This window comes from Genypterus blacodes, unplaced genomic scaffold (genome assembly GCF_046128005.1).
Source record: "Genypterus blacodes isolate CSIRO-AG114 ecotype Tasmania unplaced genomic scaffold, CSIRO-AGI_Gbla_v1 ptg000012l_1, whole genome shotgun sequence".
NCBI classification, from domain to species: domain Eukaryota; kingdom Metazoa; phylum Chordata; class Actinopteri; order Ophidiiformes; family Ophidiidae; genus Genypterus; species Genypterus blacodes.
Genome location: NW_027466826.1, coordinates 2,043,260 through 2,071,195, shown reverse-complemented (window position 1 = coordinate 2,071,195; position 27,936 = coordinate 2,043,260). Strand labels below are relative to the sequence as shown.

General features: G+C 45.1%; 3 protein-coding genes across 6 annotated transcripts in view; 2 read left to right on the top strand and 1 right to left on the bottom strand.

The window, feature by feature from the left end:
* The first annotated feature begins 51 nt into the window (after positions 1 to 51).
* On the top strand, positions 52 to 6,341 carry b3galnt2 (beta-1,3-N-acetylgalactosaminyltransferase 2). The gene is made up of 12 exons (XM_076161939.1): positions 52 to 311; positions 869 to 992; positions 1,377 to 1,474; positions 3,106 to 3,308; positions 3,489 to 3,584; positions 3,679 to 3,789; positions 3,901 to 3,979; positions 4,421 to 4,604; positions 4,918 to 5,043; positions 5,245 to 5,404; positions 5,476 to 5,532; positions 5,625 to 6,341. The coding sequence occupies exons 1-12, from the start codon at positions 203 to 205 to the stop codon at positions 5,760 to 5,762; spliced, it is 1,485 nt and encodes a 494-aa protein (XP_076018054.1). The 5' UTR covers positions 52 to 202; the 3' UTR covers positions 5,763 to 6,341.
* Positions 6,342 to 13,754: 7,413 nt separating this feature from the next.
* Positions 13,755 to 26,634, bottom strand: ggps1 (geranylgeranyl diphosphate synthase 1). Its single transcript, XM_076165646.1, has 4 exons — positions 26,138 to 26,634; positions 25,142 to 25,234; positions 22,349 to 22,419; positions 13,755 to 15,083 (listed from the first exon to the last, which is right to left on the bottom strand). The coding sequence occupies exons 2-4, from the start codon at positions 25,212 to 25,214 to the stop codon at positions 14,280 to 14,282; spliced, it is 948 nt and encodes a 315-aa protein (XP_076021761.1). The 5' UTR covers positions 25,215 to 25,234; positions 26,138 to 26,634; the 3' UTR covers positions 13,755 to 14,279.
* Positions 26,635 to 26,857: 223 nt separating this feature from the next.
* arid4b (AT-rich interaction domain 4B) overlaps positions 26,858 to 27,936 on the top strand; it is a 34,907-nt gene continuing 33,828 nt past the window's right edge. For all 4 annotated transcript variants that reach the window (XM_076162843.1, XM_076162836.1, XM_076162827.1 and 1 more), the window contains exon 1: positions 26,858 to 27,067. The gene's annotated coding sequence lies outside the window, so the exon portion shown is untranslated. The remainder of the gene's footprint in view (positions 27,068 to 27,936) is intronic.

Below are 27,936 nucleotides of genomic sequence, written 5' to 3'. Positions count from 1 at the left end.
ACAAACCTCGCAGTCTCGGATTGGTCCGTTCCTCGGCGCAACGGAGGCAGACATGAGTGGGTTGGCAGCCCGGGCAGAGAGCTGCTGAGCGGAGATGAAGCTTACACATCGACTGGCACACACCTCCCCTGCGCCTCACGGCTGAAGAGGCTCCGCGACGCTCAAGCTGAACGCTGCTCCGGCTGAATGAAGGGCTCCGTCCATGCGGAGGCTAGCGCTCACTCTGCTGCCCTGTGCTCTCGCCGTCCTGGTGCACTTGTGGTTGGCACACCGACCCTTCTCCGCCCCGCCGGACCTCACCGCTCACTCCGGTACTTCCTAAGCTTCCACCCGGGCTCCTTTATCAACACAAGCTTCGCAACTTTTTACACCCAACGCGGCTAACTTTGCTTTTTACCGCCGCGGTTTTATCTGTGTTGCTCCGCAGTTTGTTTTGAGGAGGAAGCCGTTAACGCATGAGAGCTTTAAGTGCGTGTTCTTATGTTCTTTATTGAGTTATTTCGGGCTGAGTAATGTGTGTGTAACAGTTGGGTCGAGCTGGGCGGTATTGTTGGATAGCGTGGCCGGGGAGGATGAAGACACCCGGGGGTCCCTGTCAGTGTGTGTCACCCAGGACCAGGAGGGTCAACCTTTGTATCACACTATTTCATCTTAAACCTTGTTACTGATAAAAGCATGTCATTAGATTATGTTAAGTATAGGATGCATTAGCGATTATTATTATTATTCATTTATATCTTTGTTTGTTTGCCATTCGAGGTCATATTACTACAGCTGTATTTACCCACACTAATGTACTGTAGCCCTTCTTTCTTCAACATCTTCCTCTGTGGCATCCCTTCACCACTCTGCTATGTGTTGTATACAGATGGATTACCTTTCTATGACGTTTTGGTGGGAGTGCTGTCAGCCAGGCACCATTACGAGCTGCGACAAGTGATCAGGCAGACGTGGCTGGGCTACCTGCAGGATCACCCCCACTTCAGGCACAGGTCAGTCAGGGTGGAAGCTCCAACTTCAGTATTTGTTGTTGTTGTTGTTTTCCCTCGGACAGATTCATATAGCAGGAAATAAAGCCGGCAGCTGGCGGCGAGTAACTGACTGACTGCCGCATCAGTTCCTTTATCTTTACCAGACCAGGGGCCAATATTGTTCCCTCCTTTCCTTCTTTCTTTTTGTCCATTTCCTTCTCATTCAGCGATCTGAGCACAGATAGGGTGTGATGGCCTTTAAAGCAACCCCCCGGTATCCATGGTAACAGAGGGTGAACGGATGGACAGGCTTTTTAGAAATAGTCGTCAAGTAGCCCTAATGTTGCAGGACGAGACAAAAACGGGTAAATGTTGCTTGTTTTGTGGTGGTGTTGTTTGTTACAGGGTGGGGGTGAAGTTTATCGTGGGCGAACATGGGTGCCCCATCCCGGAGGAAGACCGAGAAGATCCCTACTCCTGTTCCCTGCTGAACTTCACCCAGCCAGGTACAGATCCAGTTGGAAGGGAAAGATTATAAAAGCAGGAGTGATGATGTGAGAGAGGCCCTGTGTGTGTGTGTGTGTGTGTGTGTGTGTGTGTGTGTGTGTGTGTGTGTGTGTGTGTGTGTGTGTGTGTGTGTGTGTGTGTGTGTGTGTGTGTGTGTGTGTGTGTGTGTTACTCCAGCTGTACATCGTGGTGCAGAAACTGAATAACAGGAGAAACGAGGCGGAGAGAAAAAGAAAGTACGACTTCACTAAAGGAATACAACAGGTTTATTCATGTTCACCCGCAGCTCAAGGACGCTGTCTTTCCTCCCTTTTCATACCCAACCCACAGCTTAAATCTCTCTCTCTCCCAGTCAATATAGCTGCTGCAACGTTCTTCTGACGCTTGAAGGTAAAGTTATACCATAAATTAGCATATATGAATTAATTGCACAGGTGCACAAACATGTATTGGCTCTAAGGGTAGTTGTTACGTCTCTCATCTCCACACGGTTTTGCAGCTCCACTGTCTTTGCCGCCTGGTTGAAGACATACAGTAATTACCGCTCATCTGAATGGGCTCTTTTTTTCTTGAGGATTGGCCTTCGGGGTCACTGTGCTGTTTTATATTTTTCCGGGCCCCATTCTCTGCACTCCACAGGCTTAGTGGTTGTTAAGTGCTGACTTCAGAATCTGAGGCAGGCGGCGGCAGCAGCAGTTGCAGCAGCGTCGGTCTGAGATGTTGGCATGTCTGGAGGAGACGAGATACAGGGGAAAGGCACAGTCAGCCGTACCTGACTCCAGATTTTTTGGTCGAAGCACGTGTTTTGCGCCGCAGCAGCCGTTATGTAAGGTCGTTTTTGTTTGAACCATGCCGTAAGCTGAATGCTAATTAGATGCGGTGACATTAATGAATGTTAATAATTCTGTGTTGTTTGTCCCGTGACAAATTGTTTGTGTTGTGTTGTGTAAGGGTCAAATTAATCCTGTGTTTAACCTCGATTGATCTACTGACATACAGTGACTTTATAAGTAATGAATTGAATATTGAAGTAGTAATGGGGTTGTCATTGCTTTACATTGACAAATACTGATCACATATTTAAGGGTTAATTCACTGTTGGCTTATGCAAAGTATCATAAATCATTATAACCTGGATATTTATCTTTAGGGAATAAACAAGCAGCCCAAGTCGATACGGCCAAGTCTATGCAAACTAAGTATTGATATTTAGTCGGAGGAGGTTAGCATTAAATGCTAATTCCGCTCGGTCAATGCGGAAAGCGTTTCCTTTGATAACCTCCAGCTCTCAGAAGTTGTGTGGAAGGCACATAAGGCAAAAAGCCTGTTTCCCTTTAACAGCCTTGATCTCTTCATCGATCTCCTGGGTAATAAACTGCTTTCTTGTAATTAAGAAACCACACTCACGAGCAGAAGCTCACTTTGAAGACAGCAATCCCAAAGAACCAGCTTGTCAGAGTGCTGATGATGTAGCTTCAGCAGGCAGGCGCCGCCTTCTGTGAATGCTCTCCCATTCCCCCAATCACACAATCTTGATCAGTGAAAAGAGTCGGTCAGCATGTTGGGATGGCAGTAAGCCGCGTATGCTTATTCAGTCACTTAACACTTTTTCCAAATCTTTCTCTGTCCGTGGCAGGACGGGACACGGAGATAGAGATAGTGACGGTGTCCGAGCCGTCGGCGCTGGCGCCCTCTGACGTGTCGGCCATCGCCCTGGATTTCAAGGTGCTGCACCCGGTGGTGATCACCAGGTTGGGCGTGTTTCCCAGCGGGGCCCGACCGGAGCTTCAGAGCAACGTGACGGTGAAACTTCTGCAGCTGGACCAGGAGGTAACAAAGCCTTGACCTTTTTGAGCACAATGAACACACTCCCCAGGCCTCCTTTTGCCTTTTTCTGTGGAGCTGCGTCGAACAAACACGCACAGCCTGGAGGCAGATGGGGGACCGGCTGAGTTGTGGTGAAGTAAATGATATGCACGGGTGCTTGAAGGGAGTTGTGATGTGCTGCAGGAGGCTGTGGTCACCGCTCGCTTCAGCGCCATCAGCACAGGGACCATTGTGAACGGTGTGTGGTACAAACCTGTGGAGCAGTTCATCTTGCCCAAGGTCAGTTTATCACTCACAGGTCAGTTTGCTCAGTGATGGATCAACGCTTACATGTCAACACGTGTCTGCCTCCTTCCTCCTGTCTCCTGTCCAGGGCTTTGAGGGGACGCTGGTTTGGGAGAGTTTAGACGCTGCTGGATTGACCACAGTCAACTCCTCCTGTGTGCAGCTCAATGACGGGGGAGGCGTCCTCAAGATCTCCTCTGTAGGTGTTGAGTTAGGATGTCGAAAAGAAATGAACCGTAATGAATCTTCACATCTTCAGCTGTAAAGATATGGAAAGGAAAAGGCCATGTTTTCTGTTTTTAAATGGCAGATTGCTGAGGGTAAACTGGCTCACAGAAGCGCTCTGGGCTTCCCTGGTTTGGCTGGAGGCTTCACATTCACCATCTACGGTCAGTCCAACCATGGAATTGATTCTGTTGTGGGTTTTTTTAATGTCAAATGTTGGAAAGGGTTGTTATGTAAGCTTATTATGTAGAGATTCAGCTCGTTCACTGTGGCATTTAATGAGTTTTGCATTCTCGTCAAATGGAAAGTAGTAACATGTTTTCTTCTCTATCCTGCTATGTTGCATCATTTATTTTCATGTCTGTGCCTTTGAGTGCATATTCAAATGACTTTGAAGACATTTGGGGATAGATTTCATTCATCAGTCAGGACGTTTGAGAACAGAACTGCTCTGTACAGATTGGATCATGTTGTGACCGCTTTCCTTTCTCCTTTTACTTCCAAAATTTCACATTTTTGACCAAAGCTCTTCTCTGATTTCCATTCGAACTGCTCACAAACGCCGTTACTTCCCCCTTGTCCGTCCTTCCTTGGCGCTGCGTCAGACGGGGACGGCCTCTCGGGGCTCCTGCGGGGCCGGCCGGCCCGGATGGAGCGGCACGCCTCCAGGCTCAGAGAGGAGGACGCCGCCCTGCACCAGGAGAGCCTCAAACACGGGGACATGGTGTTTGTGGACGTGGTGGACACCTACAGGAACGTGCCTTCCAAACTGCTGCAGTTCTATAAATGGTACGCCACAACGCTTAACGACCCTGCTCTCTCTCCGTCGCTGTCTTACAAATTGCCCGGGCCCCTCTGAGGAAATCACCCCGAAAAGAACTCCAAATGTCTCTCTATTAAACTCATCCTTGTAGTCAATCAGTCAGGGAAACAGTACAAGTGTGAGTCAGTGTGTAGACGTGATGTACGACTTGGCAAGTGTTTTTTCTTTTTTCTTTATTACTTTCCAACTCTCTGGCTTTTGAAAATATATAAACTCTTGAGTTGTACGAAAAAGTTCCAAAGTTGAGCTTTAATTAAGGTTCCTAATTCCCTCCGACAGGTCTGTGGGAAACGCTGACTTTAATCTGCTCCTGAAGACAGATGATGATTGCTATATCGACGTGGACTCGGTATTAATGAAGATTGACCACAAGGGTCTGAAGCGCAGCAATTTTTGGTGGGGGAAGTAAGTCCTGTACTCTGTTGAAACTGTGAGTTACAGTCCCCCGGTGTCATAAGCTCGCAGTTTAAACGTCCGAGCGCCGTCGGCTGAAATTAAGGTGACGGACAGCCCGGCGTTGAAATACGAGCGCTGCGGCGAGCGGGGCATGGATGTGTGATGGTAATGTACCTGCCCTGAGCTAACTCCAAACCATCCCTGACCCAGTTTCAGGCAGAGCTGGGCGGTGGATCGCATCGGGAAGTGGCAGGAGCTGGAGTACGCCAGCCCGGCCTACCCGGCGTTCGCCTGCGGTTCGGGTTACGTCGTCTCCAAAGACCTGGTCCAGTGGCTGGCCAGTAACGCAGGGCAACTGAAGGCGTACCAGGTAAGAGTTAATGGAACAGATGATCATGTGGAGAATCTCCTGGATGCTGCCTGTCTCTTGTGTCCTAACAGGGAGAAGATGTGAGCATGGGCATATGGATGGCAGCCATCGGTCCACAGAAATATCAGGTAAGACGCCTCAATCTGCCGAGTTAGATCAGTTACATCATTCTCCTGCGTGAGACTAATTAGCTCTGGTCTCTCCCCTTCACTGACTCCAGGATTCCGGCTGGCTGTGTGAGAAGGAGTGTTACCTGGACATGCTGTCGTCTCCCCAGCACACGGCCGAAGAGCTGCAGACCCTCTGGGACAGGAAGCGGACCTGTGGAGACCCCTGTGGCTGCCCCTGGGGCCACTAAAGTCACCGCACAGCACTGTGGGTACAAATGCACTCGGCAACGGTTATCCCTGTTTTTCTTAAGACGATTATGATCATATTTAAAGGAGAATATAGACACATCCTTGAGATCCCATTGGGTCACTCCTGCTTCTATATGAACACACACAAACACCAATGTCATCAACATTCGCAGCTTCAGCATTAGAACGTGTATAAGTGACATTTTGCTGTGCGATTGTGTCTTTGTATCATGAAACACATCATCAAATCCAGAATGAAAAGAGACAGAAAAGACACGTAATAGTAGAGATTTGGACCTGAATTTGATGGTCAGTGACAGGCTGGGAGAGGCGGCGATAATCATACTGTGATCACATGACACACTAGTCTAGTATGAAACAAAATGTGAAACTTTGGGGGAAGTTGATGTTGCTTTAAAGATCTCTCTCGCTTTGTTATATTTTGTATAATTGTCTTGAGCTTTTCATCTTCTTAACTATTTGTAGACTTCTCACAAGCTTTCTCTCACACACACACACACACACACACACACACACACACACACACACACACACACACACACACACACACACACACACACACACACACACACACACACACACACACACACACACACACACACACACACACACACACACACACACACACACACAGGGTTTGTACCGTAGCTGTCGGTGTGCAAAATAGTGACGTGGCCTTACTGTGTCTGTTAGGCGTCATTACGTGTGTGTTCACAGAGACAAATCAGCATATTTACAACATGGACGTTTTGGAATATAAATGGACATTAAGAAGAGATTCACAAGTTGAACAGTGGTTTTCTGAACCCCTCAGGGGAATAAAGAACATACCAGATTTGTTTCTTTGTTTATTTTCGGAGAGAAAGGGTTGTTTGCAGAGATCCACAGTGTACTTAGTGAAACACTTTCTGTTCTGCCGACGTTGGAGCCGCCACTTCCTTTGAGGGTGCGGCCCTTTGTTTGCTGCCAAGTCGACACCGGACCTCCAGTCTCCCGCTGTTAGAAACTTCTTTTTTTCTTCACTTAAAAAGGAATATAAGATCACTGTGAGGTCCTGCTGCTGATTGTTGTACCAAGACAGTGAGCCAGATGCCGCCGGAATGCTGAACAGGAAAACCCTGCCGTGGGGTTTTAACAGCGAATCTATCAGTGGGCTCCATGTTAATCAATGGAAATGAACAAATCCAGCAGTCAGCTCGTACCTATCGAGCTGCGTTTCTTGGAAAATGTTTCGACCAAGCAAATGTAATTAGATTTTTATAAGCTCGTCCTCTTAGCAAAATGCAGCGGTCATTTGTTTGCTTATTGAAATGTAGCAATGTGATTGATATTGAGTCGCTACAATTAGATTTGCCTAGCTGCACATTTTTGTAAATAATGAAAAATGGTACTAAAATCATACTAATGGAAGGGAATACAAGCCATTTGTTTAGTTTAGGCATGTCCTTACCTTCCAAGTAATCCATTACTGCAATTAACCTGACATTCAAGCTCACATCTCTCTCCCCCTCTGGAATCCCTCTCTCCCTCTCTCCCTGCCTGTCTTATGCCTTTGCTTTCTTTCAGTGAGGGGAATGATAAAAGTCATATCCGCCTCTGTCCCCCTCGCTTTTTAACACTTATTTTTTTGCAGCCATTTTCATTTCTTTTAAAAACCGACCTCTTCTATGCGCTCAAAGATCTTGTTTCTCTCAAATGTTTCCTTCGACATTAATAATCCATTCTCCCGCACAGCTGTGGGATAACGGGATGCCGATTAAAGGCCGTGATCACGACTCAGGTGTTCCTCGTGATGGGGTTCAGTAAATGTGGCGTTCGGTGTCGTCATTATGCCACCACATGCTTCAAGAGTTGAGAGATCTTGCAACTGTAGAGCTGTTTGGCCGCCCATTCCTCCTCCAGGATGCAAGGATCTCTTCACAATTCCTCAAAGCTGAAAATGTCCCAGTCACCTCTACGTCCTGCACACTCAGCAGACATGTCACCCATTGAGATAGAGGAGGTACTAATCACTGCTCTATTCAGTTCATTGTATCTTCTTTTTTTTGGTGAAACCTGTGGCTAACAAATGCCTATCTGCATCGCAGATCACATGAAATCAATAGATAAGTGCTAGACGAATCCATTTCTGTTGACTGATTTGGATTTAGTACCTTTCAACTCAATAACATCTTCGAAATTGTATTGTTGGGTATAGATAAGGATGCTGTTTCTCTCTCTGTCAGCCTTTTTTTTCTTCTCCCTCATTTTGCTCGAAGCTCTGAATTGTGAACGGAGAGGAGAAGTGTGGAAATACACAGATGGGAAAAGAAAAAAAAAGGCTCAGCTCTCTTCTGCTCCAGCGGTTCTTTAGAAGACGAAGTTATTGAATTCGTCTAAACTCTGATGAGTGTTTTCAGGGGATATTGTCACTCACTGGTGTAATATGTTGAAATTATTAGCATTTGTATTTCCATGGAAATGCTCCGAGGCCTCTTTCCTGCTTTCTTCAAGCTTTCCGCTCCCTCAGACGAAACCCATTCAACCACACCGTCAATTCAACCGTGTCTACTTCTCTCATAATAACTCAAGGCAAAATTGGACCCTGTTTACCTACAAATAACACAGACGTTCCTCTTGTGTATTATTTTAAAAATCTTCTCGGGCGTCACTATTCACTCATCTCCGTAATTCACCTTATGTCACTGTGTTACAGCTCCTTCTTTCAAGTCTGCATACATATCCTGTAGCACCTAATTCTGTTCGGGATGATATATTTGCTGCATATAAGGCGGAACAAAAGGGGGGGGAAATAATACTCCATAAAATCCATATGTTTGATAGAAGTAAACACTGCGCTCTGGAAATCTGCTTTGCCCTTAAGCATGTGTAATCTTTTGTACAATTCCCTAAACCGCTGACTTATTTTCCAAACTATTAATATTTTGCCATGAAAGTGCAATCATCCGCTTTGCCTGTGATGAGTTGTCGCTCTGAGGAAATAGAAGAAGCTAAACTGGGGCTCGCGAGTTAATTGTGTTCTCAAATCCTTTTTTCATCAGTCTCACCTCGCAAAACTCTCATTTTTCTCACACTTGCATACAAGTTTGAGTCCTATTTTCCCCGTCTAAAGTGGCTGAGACAATTGGGGTTTTAATGTTGATTACGTCTGCAAGATGACACTTTGTAGATAATCTGCTGTCAGTATTCATTTAAGAACAAAATGAGTAGTTTGACCAACAATAAATGAATGAATGAGCTGTTTTGCGTGTCTAAACCTTGTATATTTTCATTTAACAGCCATACAATCCTTCACTTGCTTCCTTCTGCATCTGCCTCCGTGACAGGCAACACTGACACGTTGGAAACAGCACTGGGATTGATCTGTGTTTGTTTGTCTATCGCTGCAGCATAAATATTGTCCATCAGGGTTGTAAAAGAGGTTGTTGTAAGTTCCAGGTCATAAAACAAATCACACAACACAAATACACATAAAAGGCTGCAGCGACCCGCCGTATTATTATTGATTATGACTTTAATTCATGGCGGCCGAATGTTTTGAATACTCGTTCAGAAAAACAGCAATTACTTTTTGGCTCGCGAAAGAAGACATGAATCGTCTTTCTACAGGTGTCGGCGCAGTGGAGACACAGTATTGATGAAAGTGAAATCTGGTACCTGTGGTGTCGAAAGTGAAGGTGCTGTGTTTCTGAGCAGGCACAGCTGTCCCAGATCAGAGAGAGAGGGGGGGGGGGGGGGGCTACAGTCTGCTGAGCTGCCGTGCATCTGCCTACTCATTCAAACAACTTCAGATTTCCTCGACTCTCCTCACAGAGCTTTTACACGTCGCTGTCAATCACCGTCTCCTCTCCGATTGCCCCACATCCCACCCACCACTATCCACTTCCCTGTGTGTGCTAAAAACGAGGAGGAAATCATTTATTCATCACACCCCAGCATCCCAAAACCACTATCTCTGTCTGATTCCGATTCATAGGAATGCAGGGATATTATTAGACACACAGCTCAGCTCTAATAGGACAACATTTTCATTCCAGGGTTTTAAAATTGCATCCACACTTCTCCCCATTTCCACAGCGGCTCCAGTGTCTCAGCGTGGTAAAAGGTGCCGCCGCCTCCTTTCTTTTGCAAACATTTACCCAATGCAGCTGTGAAATGTTTGAAATTGTCGCCTGGCAAATGAAACATTTGATGGAAAGGTTGTTACGCAAAATTACACCCATCTTTGCGAGTGACAAAGTGATGAAAATAGTGAGTGAATCATGGAGTTTCATAAACCCACTTGACCCCTGCGGCTCTCCGCGGCAGTAACACGGCAGATTTACTGCGATAGTGTTTGTGAGAGATAATTAGCTCAGTCATTAGTGAACCATTAGTGTGACAGCCTTTCTGTCTTAAGAGGATCATGAGTTAGCTCGCCCGGTCTGATGATGAGATTCTTGGAAGCTAGTCAATCATGATGTAATGCTTTATATATGTGGCTTTAATACGTCTGCTTAGTTTATAGGGATGTTGTTGGTGCTATCATAAGCTCTCCTTTTAGCTTTAATGAAATGGGGGAAATGTAGATTTAAAAGTGAAAAAAAACACATTTATCCATTCTGCACTTGATTTAGCACTGCTATGCACACAGAGTGAAAACAGACCTATCAATTTCATGCAATATGTTGCCGTTTTACACAACTTCACGATGTTCAGGAAGGTGCATCCAAATGAGGTCGCTGTCACTTACCAGGTTCAAAGACTTTATTTGAATGATCCGCTATAGAACAACACAAAGACGTTCATGACGTTAATGACAATGACGTTATGCAAGGCACAATGAAAGCTAAACGTTTCTTGTACATTCCCAAATAGATAATAATGTTATTATGCTACAGCCTGACCTTTACCGTGTGTTCAAATATGATCTGCGTACTTTATCCTGATGAGGGAAAAAGTGTGATCTAGGCTGCGTTGTGCTCAGATCTCAGGCTTTAAAGGCAAATTCATACAACTGCACTACAACAGCATCACTCAACTACTGAGCTTTGATCACAGTGCAGTCAGAAACCAAACAATCAAGGGACCCAGTTTGTCTCACTTGATGCATTTCTGTTCAAATTTGTGCCAATAATCAACACAAAAACACAACAAAAATGTGAGACAATCACTGCAAACACACTAACATCCCAAACCGCCGCTCGGGTGTGTAATAATCGCAGGTGGAAATAAATGAGTGCTCACTTATTCCACTTTATCCCCAGTGGGACATGAGAGTGCAATGCTGTTTTCCAAATAAGTGAGTGCTGGCAGAATTATGCATGAGAACACGTGTTGTTGTGGGAATACTAACATGAATATGATAACCACAGCGCCATGCATATTATAAATTGAAGGAAGCTTTTTTTTTATAAGGGCCTTGAATCATCAAGTGGTATTAATGCAGAGAGTTTGAATAAGCAAATCTATCCGGTGTTACAAACATTTGGCCATTGCAGATTGTAAAGCAGGTGTCGTCTCACATTCAGCAGTGTGGCATACAAATCTCTCATTTCTATTCCCGGGAGTGTTGTTTTGAAAATGTTACCGCTGCTGCCACCATATTTAAGAAATATCTATTGGAGTGCGAGGGAGCAGCACAATGCGTAAAAAGAAAAAGCGTAGCTCCTCACACAAAAGCTAATCTGTTTTGCTCTCAGTCAAACAGAACTGAGCCGCTCTGGGGTGGAGAGAATCAATCAAGGCGACATAGACAAGAGAGAAGAAACGAGAAGAGACGGTTTGATTATTGTGGTGGACTGGAGTCAGCTCTGCCAAAGCCACTTCACGTGTCCCTGTTTATCAAATCACAAGTGCATTTGCATCACATCTTCCCGCACTCGAGGCTGCTTGAAAGCGATATTAGCAGAGGGGCCTTAGATTTAGGAGAATGTCACAAATGGATGAATAAATGTATTTTCAGGGAAGCTGCGATTCAAATGGAAACACTCGTAATTAATTGCACTGAGACAACAGAGACGTTTGGGACAGACGTTGTGTCCGCAGGGCTGTGTTCTCTTCAACCGTCACGGTGTTAACAGAAGAGACTGTAGCAGAGTATTTACAGAGCTATCCCCGGGATTTTAAACCAAATTAGCGGTAACATAGCACAACCATGGCAACCACCTTGAGCGAGTGTTCAGTCAAGGTCCAAGAAACAAAGCACATGGCAGGAGATGCTGCATTACGTCAGCCAGTGAGCCTCAACCTGTCCATGGTTGGAAAATGCTTTTTAGATGTGTGTTATGACAGGAAAACAGCACATACAGCACACACACATACACACACAGCCATCATCTATTTGAACCCATTATTCTCTGTGTGTGGGTGCGGGTGCATATGAAACTGCCTTGATTGAACATTTTCCCTCTACTTCTTCACTTCCTGGCTCACTGAAACGTCAAACTGAAGTCATGATCATCAGTGCAAAAGCAACAGGAAATGATGATTGTAGGTACCTATAACCATCATTTCCTGTTGCTTTTGCACAGTGTGTGTGTGCCTTATACAGAAGTTGTGTATTTACTAAATACACAACTTCTGTATAAGGCACACACACACTCATACACACACTCAAACCTTTTGGTCACAGCTTGATTTCCCAACTACCCCGGTGTGCTCAGTAGATGGCGCTGGTTACCTCTGAGTCATCTCTGAGTGGTCAGGACGGCAAGAGGTGGAGGGTTTGAATCGGACTGGGGGCTTTCAGATGGAGTTCCTCACACACATTAAATCTGTTCATTTGAGGTGAACTGGACACTCACAAGTGCGATTGAGAGAGAGAGTGAGTGAGTGAGTGAGTGAGTGAGTGAGTGTGTTGACCTCTGCCCCATTTCCATGTGTCCCAGAAAAAGGACAGGGGTGGCTCAATCTGTGGTTCGTGTGCTACCGTCGGTACATAACTATATTTTGGGATTAGATTTCTTTTAATAGCAAAATTCTTGTGTTCATATAAGCAATATATTTAATCTTGAAGGATAACTAAGCCAGGTACATTCACATTGTTTACTGTCCCTCCCTTCTCTCTTCTTATTGTTTTATCATACACTGATTAAATTAAATCCTTGATCAGTGGAGTTGTTGATGAATCAATGTTGTAACTTCACCTGTGTTCCATTCTGCATGGCTCTATTGTACCCAGAATTCCACTAACTGTAATACAAACTAGCTTTTCCTTAATAAGACTGCTTCACACAGTTGTGCAGTTACATTTAAGGATTTATTTGATAGATGTAAATACGCATACACGCATACACACACACACACACACACCATCAAGATATACAAGTATAGCAATACGGAGTAGCTACTATTGGATATGTTAATACAAGTTTGGACCTGTGCCAGACAGAAACAGTCTGAACAAACTGAAGTCTCAGCAAAGTTTTCACTCACAGAGAACCAAAAGACAACAAATGTCATATTTTGCATATAATGCTGTGCATGTTACAGAACAAGTAGACAATTCAGTTGCAAAACACTTACAGGAGTGGCACTTTGGCAGCATGTCACACACACACACACACACACACACACACACACACACACACACACACACACACACACACACACACACACACACACACACACACACACACACACACACACACACACACACACACACACACACACACACACACACACACACACACACACACACACACACACACACACACACACACACACACACACACACACACACACACACACTTTTTACTGCAGGATAAAAGATTAAATAAGAAAACTCACCCAGCATTCACTTCCTGCCTGAGATTAACTATTTTCCGTCGGTGGCAAAAATGTAAAAATATAAATTTATATGCAGTGTTGTGCACATCATCAAAAGGACACGAGAGCTGGAGCCGCTTAGCCGCCGTTTCACCTGCGTTTTTAGCGAGGACCAAAAGGTGAAAGCGTACAAACACACGTCTATAAAAGTAGCTTTTTCCCCCCCTGGTCGTACAAACGTTGTGATGTGGACTTTGATCAACGCTTGATGAACTCACGCAGAGGCTTAAAGGTGAAATCTGGGTCTGGGTCTTTGCCGTCTCACAGTTGCTGAATGCAGTCGGAGCCGTTTAGCACAAGCCAGGTTTAATAGGTCGTTACTATTTACAACCGTTACAACCGTTTTCCGTGTAACATTAAAATATATTATGCAGATTTTTCCACGCTCAATTTATTTGTATCCTTTATTTATTTCATTTTTCCTCCAGGTCTTCTAGAGAATCTCCCGAGTTCTTACACTCGTCTGTGTCTGTGTCGTCTTACACACAGGATAAAATGCTTTGACCCAAAAGACGATGAGGAGCTTTGAAGTGTAGAACGCGTACTGAACTTTAAGGCTCTAGAAAAATATGACAAGTGTCCTAAGTGACAGCTATAGTCCTGCACAGGCCTCGTGTGTGTGTGTTCGGAGTGAGTGTGTGTGTGGTGGGATGAAAGGCGGAGGAGGAGGTGGCGGAGGAGGAGGCTCAGTGTTTTTGGCTGGACTGCGGCTTAGCGCTTTCCTCTGCGTTCTTTTCGGCTTCATGATGCTCTTTGCTTAAGAGTTGAACCAGGCTCTCCAGCTCAGGGTTCCCTCCGAACTCTTGGATGAGCTGGTAGACCTCCACCTCCAGCTGCCGCAGGGTCTCGCGGGTGTACGCGAACGAGCCCACCTTCTCCAGGTAGTCCCGGCAGTAGCGCTTGATGTCCTTGTTCTCCGTGCGCTGCCGCAGGATGTTCTGCACCTGTGTGCTCTCCGGCTGCGACCAGATGGCGTGGATGGTTAGAAAAGAGAACTTGCCCTCCGTCAGGTCCTCGCAGTAGCTCTTGTTGTCGCTGTATTCGCGGGAGCTCAGGTTGGCGTAGTCGTCGCGAATCTGGAAGAAGAGGCCGAGAGCGTTGAGAAGGGGCTTCAGCTCCCGCTTCCACTCTGAGAAGAGCTGCATGAGCCCCACGGCCAGGCCGAACAGTCCTCCGGTCTTCTGCAGCACCATGTTACGGTACTCCTGCTCGGTGGGACAGGTGTAGGTGTCCCTCCAGTGAATGTCCAAGCCCTGGCCCCGGTGCAGCTCCAGCAGCTGCCGGGTGAACACCCTGACGGCCTCGGGGTGCTCCAGCGTCAGCACCTTCTCCAGCCCCAGGAAGTAGACGTAGTTGGCTGAGTTGATCACGGAGGGGATGCCGTAGATGCTGTGAGCCACCGGGAAGCCTCGCCGCAGTTTGGAGCTGTCCTCGATGTCGTCTATGAGCAAGCTGGCGTTGTGCAGCATCTCCGTCACTTCGATGATCACCTAAAGACAGACGCAGCTCATGTTTGTTATGTTGTGATGTTACAATGATGCTCATGCTGCAGCTCACTTTTCTTAGTCTTGCAGAGGAATTCAAACCTATGCATTATAGCCAATGTACAGCAGAGGGTGCTATGCCGACAGTTATGCATGTGTGCTGCTCCTCAGAGTGAGTTTTCCTGTGTTTTCATAAGTGAGACACAGTAGATGCCAATGAAAGCAGGCTGGCAGTCAGACAGGGAATGTGGAGCTCAGCTGTTTGAGGCTTGGACGCAACAGACTCGAGCGGTTTGAGAAGGTGAGAGTCTGACAGGACCGATGCAGACTTCTACCTGCTCTGAAATCTAGATGTTGAGCCCAACTGAGAGCATGTGGGAGGGTGGGGGCAGGGGGGGGGCTACATGAATAAGAGGAAATGGAGTCACACAGTTGTGCAATTAGAAGCAACACTCCACTCCAAAACATGAAGAGTGATGAGATTCACTCATCATACATTCTCTAGCTGGGCACTAGAGAATGTAGAAAAGCCACAGGGTGGAGTGTTGCTGACACGGCGCCAACAGCTACAGGACGGCTTTTTACACCAGCACAGTTCAGCACAAGTGTTTCAAGTCAAACACGTACACTTGCTGCAGTTATTTAGCAATAGGTGCTCCAAATCTGTTCCATCTATCAGGAGGAGTCTGGGCTAAAATGGCTCCAGAGTCAGTGTTTGACACGTACAACTGCCATCAGGTGTCTGTTGTCCCCGGTTGGCCGTGCGGCCGCGGCTCGAGTGCTTTGCTGATTTAAAGACAAGTGGTGAGGCCGCCTGGTACTGAAAGCTGTTTGTGTGGGGGCCGGGGGGCACAAAGAGCGGCTCAGTGGGTCGGGCACGAGGCCAAGGCCGGACCGGGCCAGCAGTCAATTTTCCAAACACAACCTTTCCCTCCATAGGGCCCCGAAACACACACACTCTGGCACCTCAGGCCTCCTGTCACAGCGTGTGTGTGTGTGTGTGTGTGTGTGTGTGTGTGTGTGTGTGTGTGTGTGTGTGTGTGTGTGTGTGTGTGTGTGTGTGTGTGTGTGTGTGTGTGTGTGTGTGTGTGTGTGTGTGTGTGTGTGTGTGTGAGATATGATTAATGCAAATGTGAACAAATAAGCCCAAGTATGATTCACGGTAACCGTTGTTGCTTTGTGTCAATTCCCCCCCTGAATATACCCTGATTTGTAATCTAATATGCATCCAGATTTGATTCCTCCCACAAACACAAACATCCGCCTACAAAAAGACATTTGTCGCCGTTTACAGTAAACAAAGTTATCTATCTGCGAGGACAGCTCACTGACAGCTTCCATTAAGAGTCAACTGGAGAGAATACAAACAAGCTGCTAATGATGCATCACAGTCGCTCAACGTAATACAACAACAACAACAACTGGGTATTACATTTTACAATCCCATTATAAAGCAGAAGTTCTTATAGCTTTTTCTTTAGGTCTAAGGCGCTGTAGTCTGTGTGTGTGTGTGTGTGTGTGTGTGTGTGTGTGTGTGTGTGTGTGTGTGTGTGTGTGTGTGTGTGTGTGTGTGTGTGTGTGTGTGTGTGTGTGTCAGAAGACTGAATAAAGCCACTGTATGTGGCATACGGTTGTACTGTACACGTTGTACTTTTACACAGAGACATTGTGCAGCTGCTTTGGTGAAACCAGGCTGACAGTGACTCCATTACACAATCTAACAAGAAGGGATTTGATGAAACAAAAACAGATTTAAAATAAAGGAATAGAAATAAATGAAGGTGTATTACAAGAATGAATTTGAACCATGTCGATTACTACAGATAAACAAACATATCACCCTACAGAGGGAATAAATACATGTAAAGAACACTGATGATGTGGACTCATTGCTGTGGTGTGAAAGTGTAAATAAACAGAATAAAAACACCTCTGTGTAACCCGTCTATGTTTAGGACCCTGCGGTAACTGGAGCTCTTTGTATTCTTCAACCTGTTCTGGCTAAATATAAATAAAACACTACCGTTCTACTCTGGGTAGTGTTTTTGTTGTCAGGTGTGACTTTTGTTCAACTAGAGGCAATCATCTCATCAGTGTGTGTGTGTGTGTGTGTGTGTGTGTGTGTGTGTGTGTGTGTGTGTGTGTGTGTGTGTGTGTGTGTGTGTGTGTGTGTGTGTGTGTGTGTGTGTGTGTGTTCAGACAGTGCTGGCCCTCGCGTGTGTGTGTGTTTGCATTCCCGATTACTCTTCGTCACAGCTTAAACTCATCTTTGTCCTGCTGCACTATTTGCTGTCGTTTCGTTTTGTATCTTCATTCCATTTCTGAGCAACAACAAAAAAAATCCTGCAGCCTGAAGATAATGACCACTCAGAGGGATCAAACATTGATTACCGAGTGTTGTGGAGTCTTTACAAATGTGTCAATTCTGAGTCAGAATAGAGAACAAGCGTGCAATCAAAGCCTCATAATCTCATATTCCACTGACGTCAGCATTTTATCAAACCCAAAACTACCAAGAAGAAGCTATTTCTTCATTGGGAGTATCTGGGCTATCAGGGATCCAATTATACTCAGGTTCTTGCAGGATAATTCTACTCCTTAAGTGCTTGATGCCATCACTGGTCTGTAAGCCCTTCATTGATTATCACCATAGGTTACTGACACAGAACCTCACTGCATCTGCCAGAGCTGCAATCAGTGATCCATTAAGAATGCAGAAGCTCTTCACAACAAAAGGAGAGCTCCCGATTCAATATACTGAGGAGAAAATAACTCAGCCGAGTCGGTTTGAAGCTAAATAAAACGAGTCTGCCTATAGACGCTGTAGGAGAGATTTTTACATATAAGATAAACAATACACTCGGCTTTCTCTCCCAGGCTCTCCTCAACAGCAAGGATCCCTGACCAAAACAGACATCTAGTCTTTTCCGAAATCATCCAACTGAAACAAATCTGCACAGACTTAAGACGTTTTACTAAATAATGGATCCCTTAAGTCACGGTATAAGCTGCAATAAACGATGAAATGCAATGAAAACGAGTGGAAAAGCACAAGAGGAATCGCTGACCCAAAACGTAGTGTGTGGGTTCTTTTGTGTTGTGTGGTTTTTGTGTGGTTGCGCCTCGTCTCAGGCTTTCATCGGCTGTTGCTGGAGCTGCTCAGAGTTGCAGCGGATAATTTAGAACATGCTTGGAAATGTCTGGGGTCTGGGACGGCGGCGGGTCTCGGTCAGGATGTCCCTCTCAGACTGTCAGTGACGGGTACCAACAGCCATTTCACTCCGACTCGAGGTTTTGGTCGCAGGCGAGATAATAAGCTGTGACTGGAAGATCTAAACTAAGCTGCTGTAGTCAGGACTTGTTGAAGGACTCGGCAGGTCATATTTCACCGCTCGCCGTGTGATTGAAAAGCTGTTCACTCTACGGGACGACTCCAGCATCATCACCGTGCCGACCTGTCATTCAGAAACGTTGCCTCGTTCATCTCAAATCAACTATACTCCAAATATTACCACACAACAGATGTCCTTTTGATTTGTTGGGACGTGATCAAGAAACGCCATTATACATTTATAAATACAATCTGTTTTTGATCGTTCCACACCAGATCCAAGCAGTTATACAATCAACACTACATTCACCCACTGCTCTCACACAGTGTGGCAGTGTTCCACATCGTATCTGATATGTTGCGCTGTCACTCAGAACACGGTTAACTTGTCACAGAGACGCTGGCATTATAGTCCCAGTCTGCATCACTCACTGTTAAAATCTATGAGAAGCTCTGAGCCCGAGGCGACACGCGTTCAACGACACATAGTGTGTTTTCAAATTAAAGGACAGTAGCCAAGAGAGGGGATAAAAGCAAATCCCCTCTGTATTGTGGGAGAACAAGAGGAGGCCAACCCTCTGAAGGTTACAAAGCCGCTGATGTGCGTAGGAAGACTCCCTCCCTAACCTCAACGCCCTGTGCTTACTACACGGACGGGAAGCAGATGGGGGGTTTGATATAAAAAAAAAGAAAGAAAGCCAAATGAATGAGAACGTGTGCAACTGTCGCCGTCTACCTCGATGCGACGGCGCAGTAGTTTCCATGGCGGCGACTTCTTGGCAGCGCTGCGCTAATGATGACAAGAGGAGCTCTCTCCGTCTGCATGATGGGTTCAGCGAGAGTTTACGGTGCAGCTCCGCAGAGAGCGAGATGGAAGGAGCAATGGGGCGCCGGCGCTTTGATACGAGAGGACGGATCACGGTGTTGCGGTGCGTCTCCGCCACGCCGTCATAACAAGGAAATGCTGCCTAAAGTCAGCTTGGCAGGTGTCTTGCAGGAGAACAAAAAGGGAGATTTGGCTATGATTTGCATATGAATGTGGGCCATAGTTTGAACTGCCAACAAATCTATACCAAAAGTGATCAGTCAAAGTCAGAGCGCTACAGTAGCTTTTCATTTTAGCCCAAAGGAACGAGCCTTCTCCCCAGATGAACACGATGACGATATCACAAGCTCAGGAAAGAGATTAAGCAGTACGTCACGTAAAAATAGTTATAAAATTTGGATTGTCAAGTCGTCTCGTTTGTTAATTCATCCATTTTAAAATACATATTTATGACATTAACGGCAGCAATGTGGAGGCTTAAAGCTTTGAATGAATGTATGTAAACACACACATACACACGAGTGAGATGTAAGGTTGACCATTCAACAATCTCACACAACTTTGAATTGGGATTCGATCATCAGGACTTTGTGGAGTGAAACTTCACAGGAGAACTGGGGTTTGAATCATTCAGGACAAAGGAAGATCTTTGGAACCAAAAAACCCCTAATGAGATCTGACACGCTCAGCACTTTGAATTGTTCGGTGCCAAACGGCTCGTGGCTTCAGAAAACTAAGATTAGCCTCCGTATCTTTGTCTTTGGACACAAACCCAGACTGTTCAGCCGCCACAATGCTGATGTTATCAGTCTAATAGAGCCGATAGCTTGATCTCCACGGGGGAAACCGTGGCGAGGGTCCTTCACAGTAAAACCCATACATCTTAAAGGGTTAATGTGATAATCATTCTGACAGAGGCAGAGCTGAAATTGCAGTCGCATGAATATGCACTTGGGTGTAATCTGTTCGTTTACCATTGAGGAACATTTAACAAACGGTGGAATGAATATGCAGAGGTGTGTGTGGGAAGCTGTGTGTGTGTGTGTGTGTGTGTGTGTGTGTGTGTGTGATCCGACGCTGCGAGGTAATCAGGGGCCAACTGATAAAGCAGCATTATCACAGGCAATAAATTACTGCATCTTCCACTCATATCATTCCTTGATAGTGTCACACGCAACACTGACCAACCAGAACATTCCCGTTTACATCAATCTAAAAATAAAAATAAAACACATTTCAGGAGGCGTATACCTCCACCAAGGCCACACAATTACACCTGATCACCACTGAGGAGTTTTCTGGAAGCACCTGGATTAGCCATTATTGTAGTTGATGAAGACAACATGCTACACCGTCAGAAGTGCTCAATTTTCCATCTACCTTTAGAGAAAACTAAAGTCACCGGGGAAAAGAGGATCAATTCAGCTTTTGGACGCTCACAGGCAAAAACTTTCAAATGGATTGCATGAAAAGGAGAAAACCGCTTGATGTGTATGATTTCTAAAAACACACAGACACACGTTCACTCCTTTAAGAAACACAACATCCTCCTCTGAAAGGCAGAAACTCTGTGTGATTGTGCTGCGCTGGAAAAACAGCTGCGCACCGTCGGGTTAAGTGCTAGAATCTATTAGAATTGATTTTTGTCCCATCGGGGGACTGAAAGGAATATCAAGGCAAGAGGGGACAAATGTGAACAAAAGTGTGGTGGCGCGAGGTCGGCATTATTTCAGGTGAGCAACATCTAAGACAGGCACCCACGCACGAGGCATGTGCCCATGACAACACACCAGGGGCACTTCCTGTCTCAGCTCTGACACAGATCGCACGTGGACGTGTTGGGGGTTTGTTCTTGCCCGATTCGTCTGTCGCTGCCTCTCGCTGCTCTCTTGTCTCGCACTTGCTCAGACAGTCATCTGAGCACTCTGGAGGGGGGAGGGGTTGGGGTGTGTCACATGATCAGCGAGCATGCAGGCACACACGCGGAAGTGCCCGGAATGTATGAGGAACACCTCCCGAGCCGGATCGGCCGACACATTTTTGTGGCTTGAGATGCTGCAAACTAGACATACAAGCAGAGAAGCTGACTGAAGCTTCTTTGGCTGAAGCCCACACACTGTAGAGGACTTAACACGAGCGAGCAAAGCTACTGTTTAATTGAAGTAATGAACAAGGAATTGTAGAAACCTTGAAATGAATTGAATTGTGACTTCATTTGATCTCCTCCATGTTTGTCTTTATTTGGATTTCCTTTAAGCTGCATTTTCTCCTCTCTAAAAATGCAATCCTTTTCCTACTAAAACCCTTTCACGGTCAATGTGCTGCTATTTAATCATGCTGAAGTACAGAGTTATCATTAGACTAGTGAACGCCTTGGACTGAAGTGTACGGAAAGGCTATATTGTAGGAGAAAGCTTCTCTCAAGACTAAAAGCGGATACAGCAGCTGCTACCAGTATTTAAGCCACTGAAGAAGAATGACACTGTATTTTCATGTACCATGTATAAACTGCAGAGTTTGGGTTACAGGTGAAAAATAAGCGCTTATATGATTCTCAGACACAGTTTAACTCACAAAACAAACTATGACAACATCAACAGACAATTACTCAAATTTAGATCATGTGTAATCGTGGTCGGTTTACTGAATTTCGATGGCAGGGATTCCCTTTTGTGAACATTTGGATCAGTGATTATGCCTTTATCAGTCGTGTCTAGCAATCATCTACTTACTACAGCTGTAATCTCTAACTCCGCTATGTGGCCCTGGCATTCACAGACAAAGTTCCGCATTATTCAACACTAGGAACAGTTGAGGGGAGGGGAAACCCTTCCTGCACGGCTCCAGCTTTCTCTCCAGTTCGTTCCACTTGCGCCACAGCTGCACTAGTAACTTTCTCTAATCAATTGCGAAGGCTCTCAGCGCTGAACTCGGCTTCAGACCCGCATTCACTTAGAATGTGAATCGGCTGACGGAACGAGTCGGTCCCATTAGAAAAATAAATTGCTTATCCCGATTGAGCGCAGCCGCGTTTCGCCCTCCCGGACCAGTCAGCAATAATAAATATTGGACTCCTCGGAATGTTAAAGAGGCTCGGGATGATTCACTTCTCACCTGCAGTTTGTCATCTGGAACACGGAGCCAGTGGTTAAATGCTTGGGCAAGTTTTGTCCTCACTTGTTTACCTAAAGAGTGGAAAAAGCACAGATGTGTCAATTAATCAAATGATTAGCACTTGTGAGCAGACAAACAACAGCTTCATTTGCATCATCCACACCTTTATTTGTTGAGAATAATGTGCTTGTTCTACATTAAATGTATCAAGTCTGACTAACAAGCAAGATGTTCTTAGTTGCGATATTCAGACTCTCTGTACATTTAAACAGATACGATCTTATCTTCAGTACTTGTACTAATTTGATTTGCTTTTAATAGAATAGAGCTAGTAGACACTAATTCAATCACAATACAATTATATCACTACCAACAACATCACAACACAGGACTCATCCCAGCCACTTCACAATATCTGCAACTCAAGAGAAAGCAACGTCTTAAAAAGCAGGAATTAAGCAGATGTACATATATTTTCTGAGACCCTCTGCATTTATTGACTGCAGTGTGAATCGCTTTGCAGTTTAACAGCTTTACGGATAGCCGAGATGAAACTGCGTGTGTTAAAACAAATAAAACGCTGGGCTGTTTTGGTTCACGCGGCGATATGAACGCGTGCATTGCTTAAATGTCAAGTGGCCATTATGAGGCAAAAGGGCTGAACTACCTGAGAGCACAAGAGTTCACATTAAAGGTGCCGCTCGGGGTGATAATTGTGCCAGTATATAATAAATCTAAAGATCAATCGGGCTCTAGGTGTTTCTTTCCACCCTCATTTCTCCACAGTGTTGTTGTCTCATCCTATTCTATAATTATGACGACTATTCTGGACGGTGCTTCACAAATGATGACATAACAAATAACTTTCTGTCTCTGCCAACCTCTCTCTGTGATTCATCTGAGTGGCAGCAGATCTCACTGAACAGCTGTTATCATTAATCTCTGTGTATGTTTTGGCTTTCGGATGACTTTGCAAGCAGGAATTACGTGACTTGGTTTGGGTTTTGCTGCATCGATGCAGTAATAACTCTCGGCTGTAGTGGAACTCCCTCCGTCACCTCGTCCTTTACTCTCTCCGGTCTCGGCTGGTGTGTACTATCAACCCCGGTCAGCTGACATTCAATTAGCTTCTCTGGGGTTTTCTATACACAACTGTCCTCTTCTTGCATTTCCCCCCCCCCACTCCAGCTCGTACTTGTTCTGTCCTGTGGTCGCCCCTTTTCCAGTTCATTCTGTTCGTTCTGTTGGGCCTCTGTACCCTAAACCCTGTGTCCTGTACGCCTGTGTCTCAGACCCCCTGTTGCAACTTCCCTGAACAGGTGTCCTTCCTGTTTGCCTTCTTTTTGGCGCTTTTGCTTATATCTGCCCTCCTGATACGCCCCCTCCCGCCCCTTGATTCTTCCTAGTTCCTCTCCTTCATTTACAGTCTCAGGGAAGAACTTGCTGCTCTTCATCGCTGTGCTCACCCAGGCTCAACGATCTTCCCCCATTCTTATTCCTAGTTGTCGTGTATATACCTCCCAACTAGAACTTAAAACTATGTCAGCTGTTCTAGAAAAACACCTCAATCTCCTTGTAGCTTCCTTAAATGTAAATTCTTTGAAAAGTGATGATGTTGACAAACTTTCCCCAGACAACCGTCCTGCTCTTCTGGCTTCCCAGGGGCGGTGTGTATACAGTTATTCACACTGAATGTTGTACCTGCACTTTGAATAATTCGGCTGCCTTGTCTGATCTGACCAGGGTGCCGTGGACGGTTTGGATGATTAAATAGATGAATTATAGATGATTAAATCCTTCTGCGAGACTCATGCTTGGGATCCTTTCAGTGGCCTTTTCAGTTCTCTCTCCTCCATATTTCTCTTCTGTACCATCAATCATTACTAGCCTCATTTCTCTCCTTTTTGTCATACTCGTTCTGTCCTGACTGATTCAAATCATCACCTGCCATTATCGTAAGGCGACGAATGCTTTGGTTCTCTCCTCCTCTGCCCTGACAGACCAGGAGACCAGACTCCTCCTCTGACCTCTCCCAGCTTCCTTTCCTCTCTAGATAAAGAATGCCTTTGAACTCATTGTTGTGCTCTCAGGTATCCTCCTTTGCTTGTGATATTTATTATCATTTTTACTACTGATTTCCTTAGTGTTCCTGATTCATATTGGTTATGTATGATTTTGTGTTTAAGACGTGATTTATCTGCTTTCTTCAGGTTTTCTTGGAAATCTTGTTACTTTTGTTGAGTATTTCTTGGTTGCCTGGGTCCTTCCATTTTCTTTCCAGGTTGTGTTGTAAAAGCACAAAAGGGGGGATGCCAGGACATGTTTAACTACACTATAAAGGATAACATTAATCATAAACTACTTTACACTCTAGTTCTACAACTCTTTAGCTACGCCCTATGACTAGGCAACGCCCTCTGAACTCTGTTGACTGTATCAAGCTATAACTATCTTATTGCCCAATTGCTTCACTGAAGATACTGAACATCCAGCTCTCATAATAACGAATCCTGCTAAGAAATTCACAACACAACACAGTGCTTTACATATTTACTCGTGTTCAGTTTCAAATGGAAATCGAGCAGAATAATGTAATGTAGACAATTAGACCACACAGCATGAAACTTATTTCAAAGCATGGAAATTTAACCGGCCTCTTTTATCACCTTGAAAACCAATTATGTTCACCAATATGAGGCATATTTGAAAATGTGCTTTGCGTTGACGCGGTGTCATTACACATTTGGACAGCACATTCTCACACACACACCACTGATAACCAAAGAGACTCACCTGGCAGTTGCAGCAAATACTTGTACGGTTCCAGCAGAATTCGCTCGGATGGTGTTTTTGAATCACCGTCCATTATGGGAAGTTTTCACAAATCTATTGGGGCGATAAAACCAGTAAAAGCTATCATTGGTTTTCTGACTATAACTGGTATAAGTCAGTTCACAGCAACATCATTTTAACACAAGCTGCCTTAACAACTCAAAGCCGCAGAGAAAGAATCAATAGAGTAGTGGAGGGAATTACAGAAAGGAGTCATTGGACTTGAAAAGAACAAGAACTAAGGCCTGTCAATCTAACACAAGATGCACTCATCAGCACATTTGCATCTTAAAATGACTGAGTAGATTTTGTTTGCCATGATCCCTCCTTAAATGTCTTCTACCTGAACTGCAAGTTATTGAATGCAATGCTCTGTGTCGTTTACTCTAGGCAAACAAAAGGCATGACTGAAACTCATATCACCAGGACATGAAAGCGAAACTTTATTTAGCATACCACGGATTGCTAGATCAGGACATAAATAAATAAAGATGAATGTGCCGTGTTCTATGAAATGACTCAATACAAATTAAACTTGCTTACTTTGCACTGTTATCTGCATTCTTAAATGGACCTTGTACATAAACATATGGTTGGTTGCAACTGGACAACATATGCTCTCCTAATGTCCTCCTTAGGTTTTGTACAAGAACACATTGTGGCCAATATCATGTCTTAGTTTATCTCTATTTTTTGTTGTATTTTATCAAATTTCTACAACCAGAAAGCCAAATTATAAGACTCATTTTGTGATCAACTTTAGCATGGTCGAAGACATGACAAGATACTTCTTTGAAAGTAGACGTTTTTAGTATGTAAAACCTCAACAGTCTAATTGCTGTTATCTACCTAAAGCACATCGTGGAAGAATAAACGCATAAATACACAAAGATAAAGAACTTAAAGGACACAACTTCAGATTCACTTCCAGCTTCCATTGCTGTTAGCTCCACCCACCTTGGTAGCTTCCCGTCAGTCTGCTGCTCGCTCCTTTATTGCAGTTAGCCACGCGGCTAGTTAGCTAGCAGGCTAACATAAACGCGTCGGTACCCTATCTTTACGTATTTCTCTTTCTTTATCAAAATGAAAAAAATGTTCACTTAGAATTGTGTTCGAAGAAGGCACACACAACGTGGCCGTCAGAACCACACATGCAGATAACGTTAAGGCCCGACGTCACTGGCTAATTCACAACTGCAAGGCTATTATCGTGACAGCGGCGGGGTTAGAGTCTTTTCAACGAGAGCCGTACAGGCGCTGTCAGTGAGCTAACCTATATAACGCCTCGCCTTCGTGAGGGAGCAAGCGCAGAATGGGTGCCGGGGTGTGATACAGCGACCTGGACCAGGGTGCGTTGAAATAATCACCCCGCATTGCCCGGTAGACGCTTTTGAATCGAACGGTGATGCACCTAAAGCGGAAGCTCTACGTTGCCGGTCCGGTCTGTAACACATATCGAACAACACCGAGTCGTTGAGTTGTGGGGGTTGTAGTTTTATCCCTCCGCGTCGTAACCACCCAGTAGGATTACGTCTTGCATGGATATTTTTCTCCAGTATCAGCTAATCGTGCGCACATAAGGCGGTCTCTTTGCCCGTGATGTCCAATCGAGAAGCGCGGTACTCCCTGGAGGCGGGTCATGTAGCTGTCAATCACCATGTGGAGGCGGGGGGAGCGATCAGAGAAAGAGCTCGGCTTCGGGGGAGCTACTCAACAAGGCAAATAGCAGCGCTCTGCGAAAACCACTTTTACCCATCCGCATCCAACATCAACCGGGAGCCTACGGGCGACGCTGAAATCCTGTCCGATATTTCACATAAATGCTCCTATGGATTACTAATACGCTTTCGTCGAAAAACACAAGTGTTTCTCAACTTGACAGCATAGGTAAGGTTGATTTTATTCGAAAGGGGGGGTTGATATCTGAACGTTTTCTGCAGCTTGCTTGTCGGCTGCTACCCAACCAACCTTGACGTTAGCTAACTTGTTAACTACTGATGCGATGTGTTTGTAGGGGATTGAGAGAATGAATGACTCGGTGTAGGGCAACGAATAAGCAAAGGATATGGAGACAACTTGACAACAAAGTTATTCTGTAATCAGCCAAATTGGGCTGATGAGCACAGTGGAAGGTTACGCTAACTCCGAGGGTTGAATAGTTTCGATCTTGCTGGACAAACATCGAAGTGTTATGTTGTTGAGCGGAGGAATCCTCGGCGAGAATGTCGTCGAACAGTATGCATGTCATCGTGTTCCTTAATAGTAATAATAATAGATATTTTGCCAGACCATTACCAATAATGTGAACCTGACATAGCTGCTAATGCGATTGATCGACCACAGACTAACGCACTATAGTTTATTTAATCTCTAAATTTGCATCGTCAGTCTTTTCTTTTGTGCCCCCCCTCCAGTATCGTTAATGTTAGCTTATCATACTGGCTTGTTCAATGTTAGATCGTACCTCGTATCCCCTTGTTTGATCAGTTCCAGATTCCCAAATGCGAGATGGACTATTTTTCCTCATCTGCTAGTCCCAGTGTTGTGTGTGTGTGTGTGCGTGATCAGTGTTTTGCACATTCCCGTGACTGGCAAAACTAACTGGACCACAGATTGTTGACGAGGCAGTTTAAATAGCTTTGACGCTTTACTTTGACATCGCTCCCGTGTTTTGGCACAACGGGAGAAGATAATCGAGGCTGTTTTTGGGGTCGGGTTGTGTGTGTGTGCGGTATTGTTGAGGTTTAGCTCCGGCG

Excerpts from the sequence above, each read along its gene's own strand:
- b3galnt2 (XM_076161939.1), top strand. The coding sequence starts at position 203 with ATGCGGAGGCTAGCGCTCACTCTGCTGCCCTGTGCTCTCGCCGTCCTG. Across the intron at positions 3,309-3,488 it reads TTCTGCAGCTGGACCAGGAG|GAGGCTGTGGTCACCGCTCG; the intron begins GTAACAAAGCCT and ends GATGTGCTGCAG. Across the intron at positions 5,044-5,244 it reads AGCAATTTTTGGTGGGGGAA|TTTCAGGCAGAGCTGGGCGG; the intron begins GTAAGTCCTGTA and ends TCCCTGACCCAG.
- ggps1 (XM_076165646.1), bottom strand. The coding sequence starts at position 25,214 with ATGGACGGTGATTCAAAAACACCATCCGAGCGAATTCTGCTGGAACCG. Across the intron at positions 22,420-25,141 it reads GTATTTGCTGCAACTGCCAG|GTAAACAAGTGAGGACAAAA; the intron begins GTGAGTCTCTTT and ends TCCACTCTTTAG. Across the intron at positions 15,084-22,348 it reads TTCCAGATGACAAACTGCAG|GTGATCATCGAAGTGACGGA; the intron begins GTGAGAAGTGAA and ends GTCTGTCTTTAG.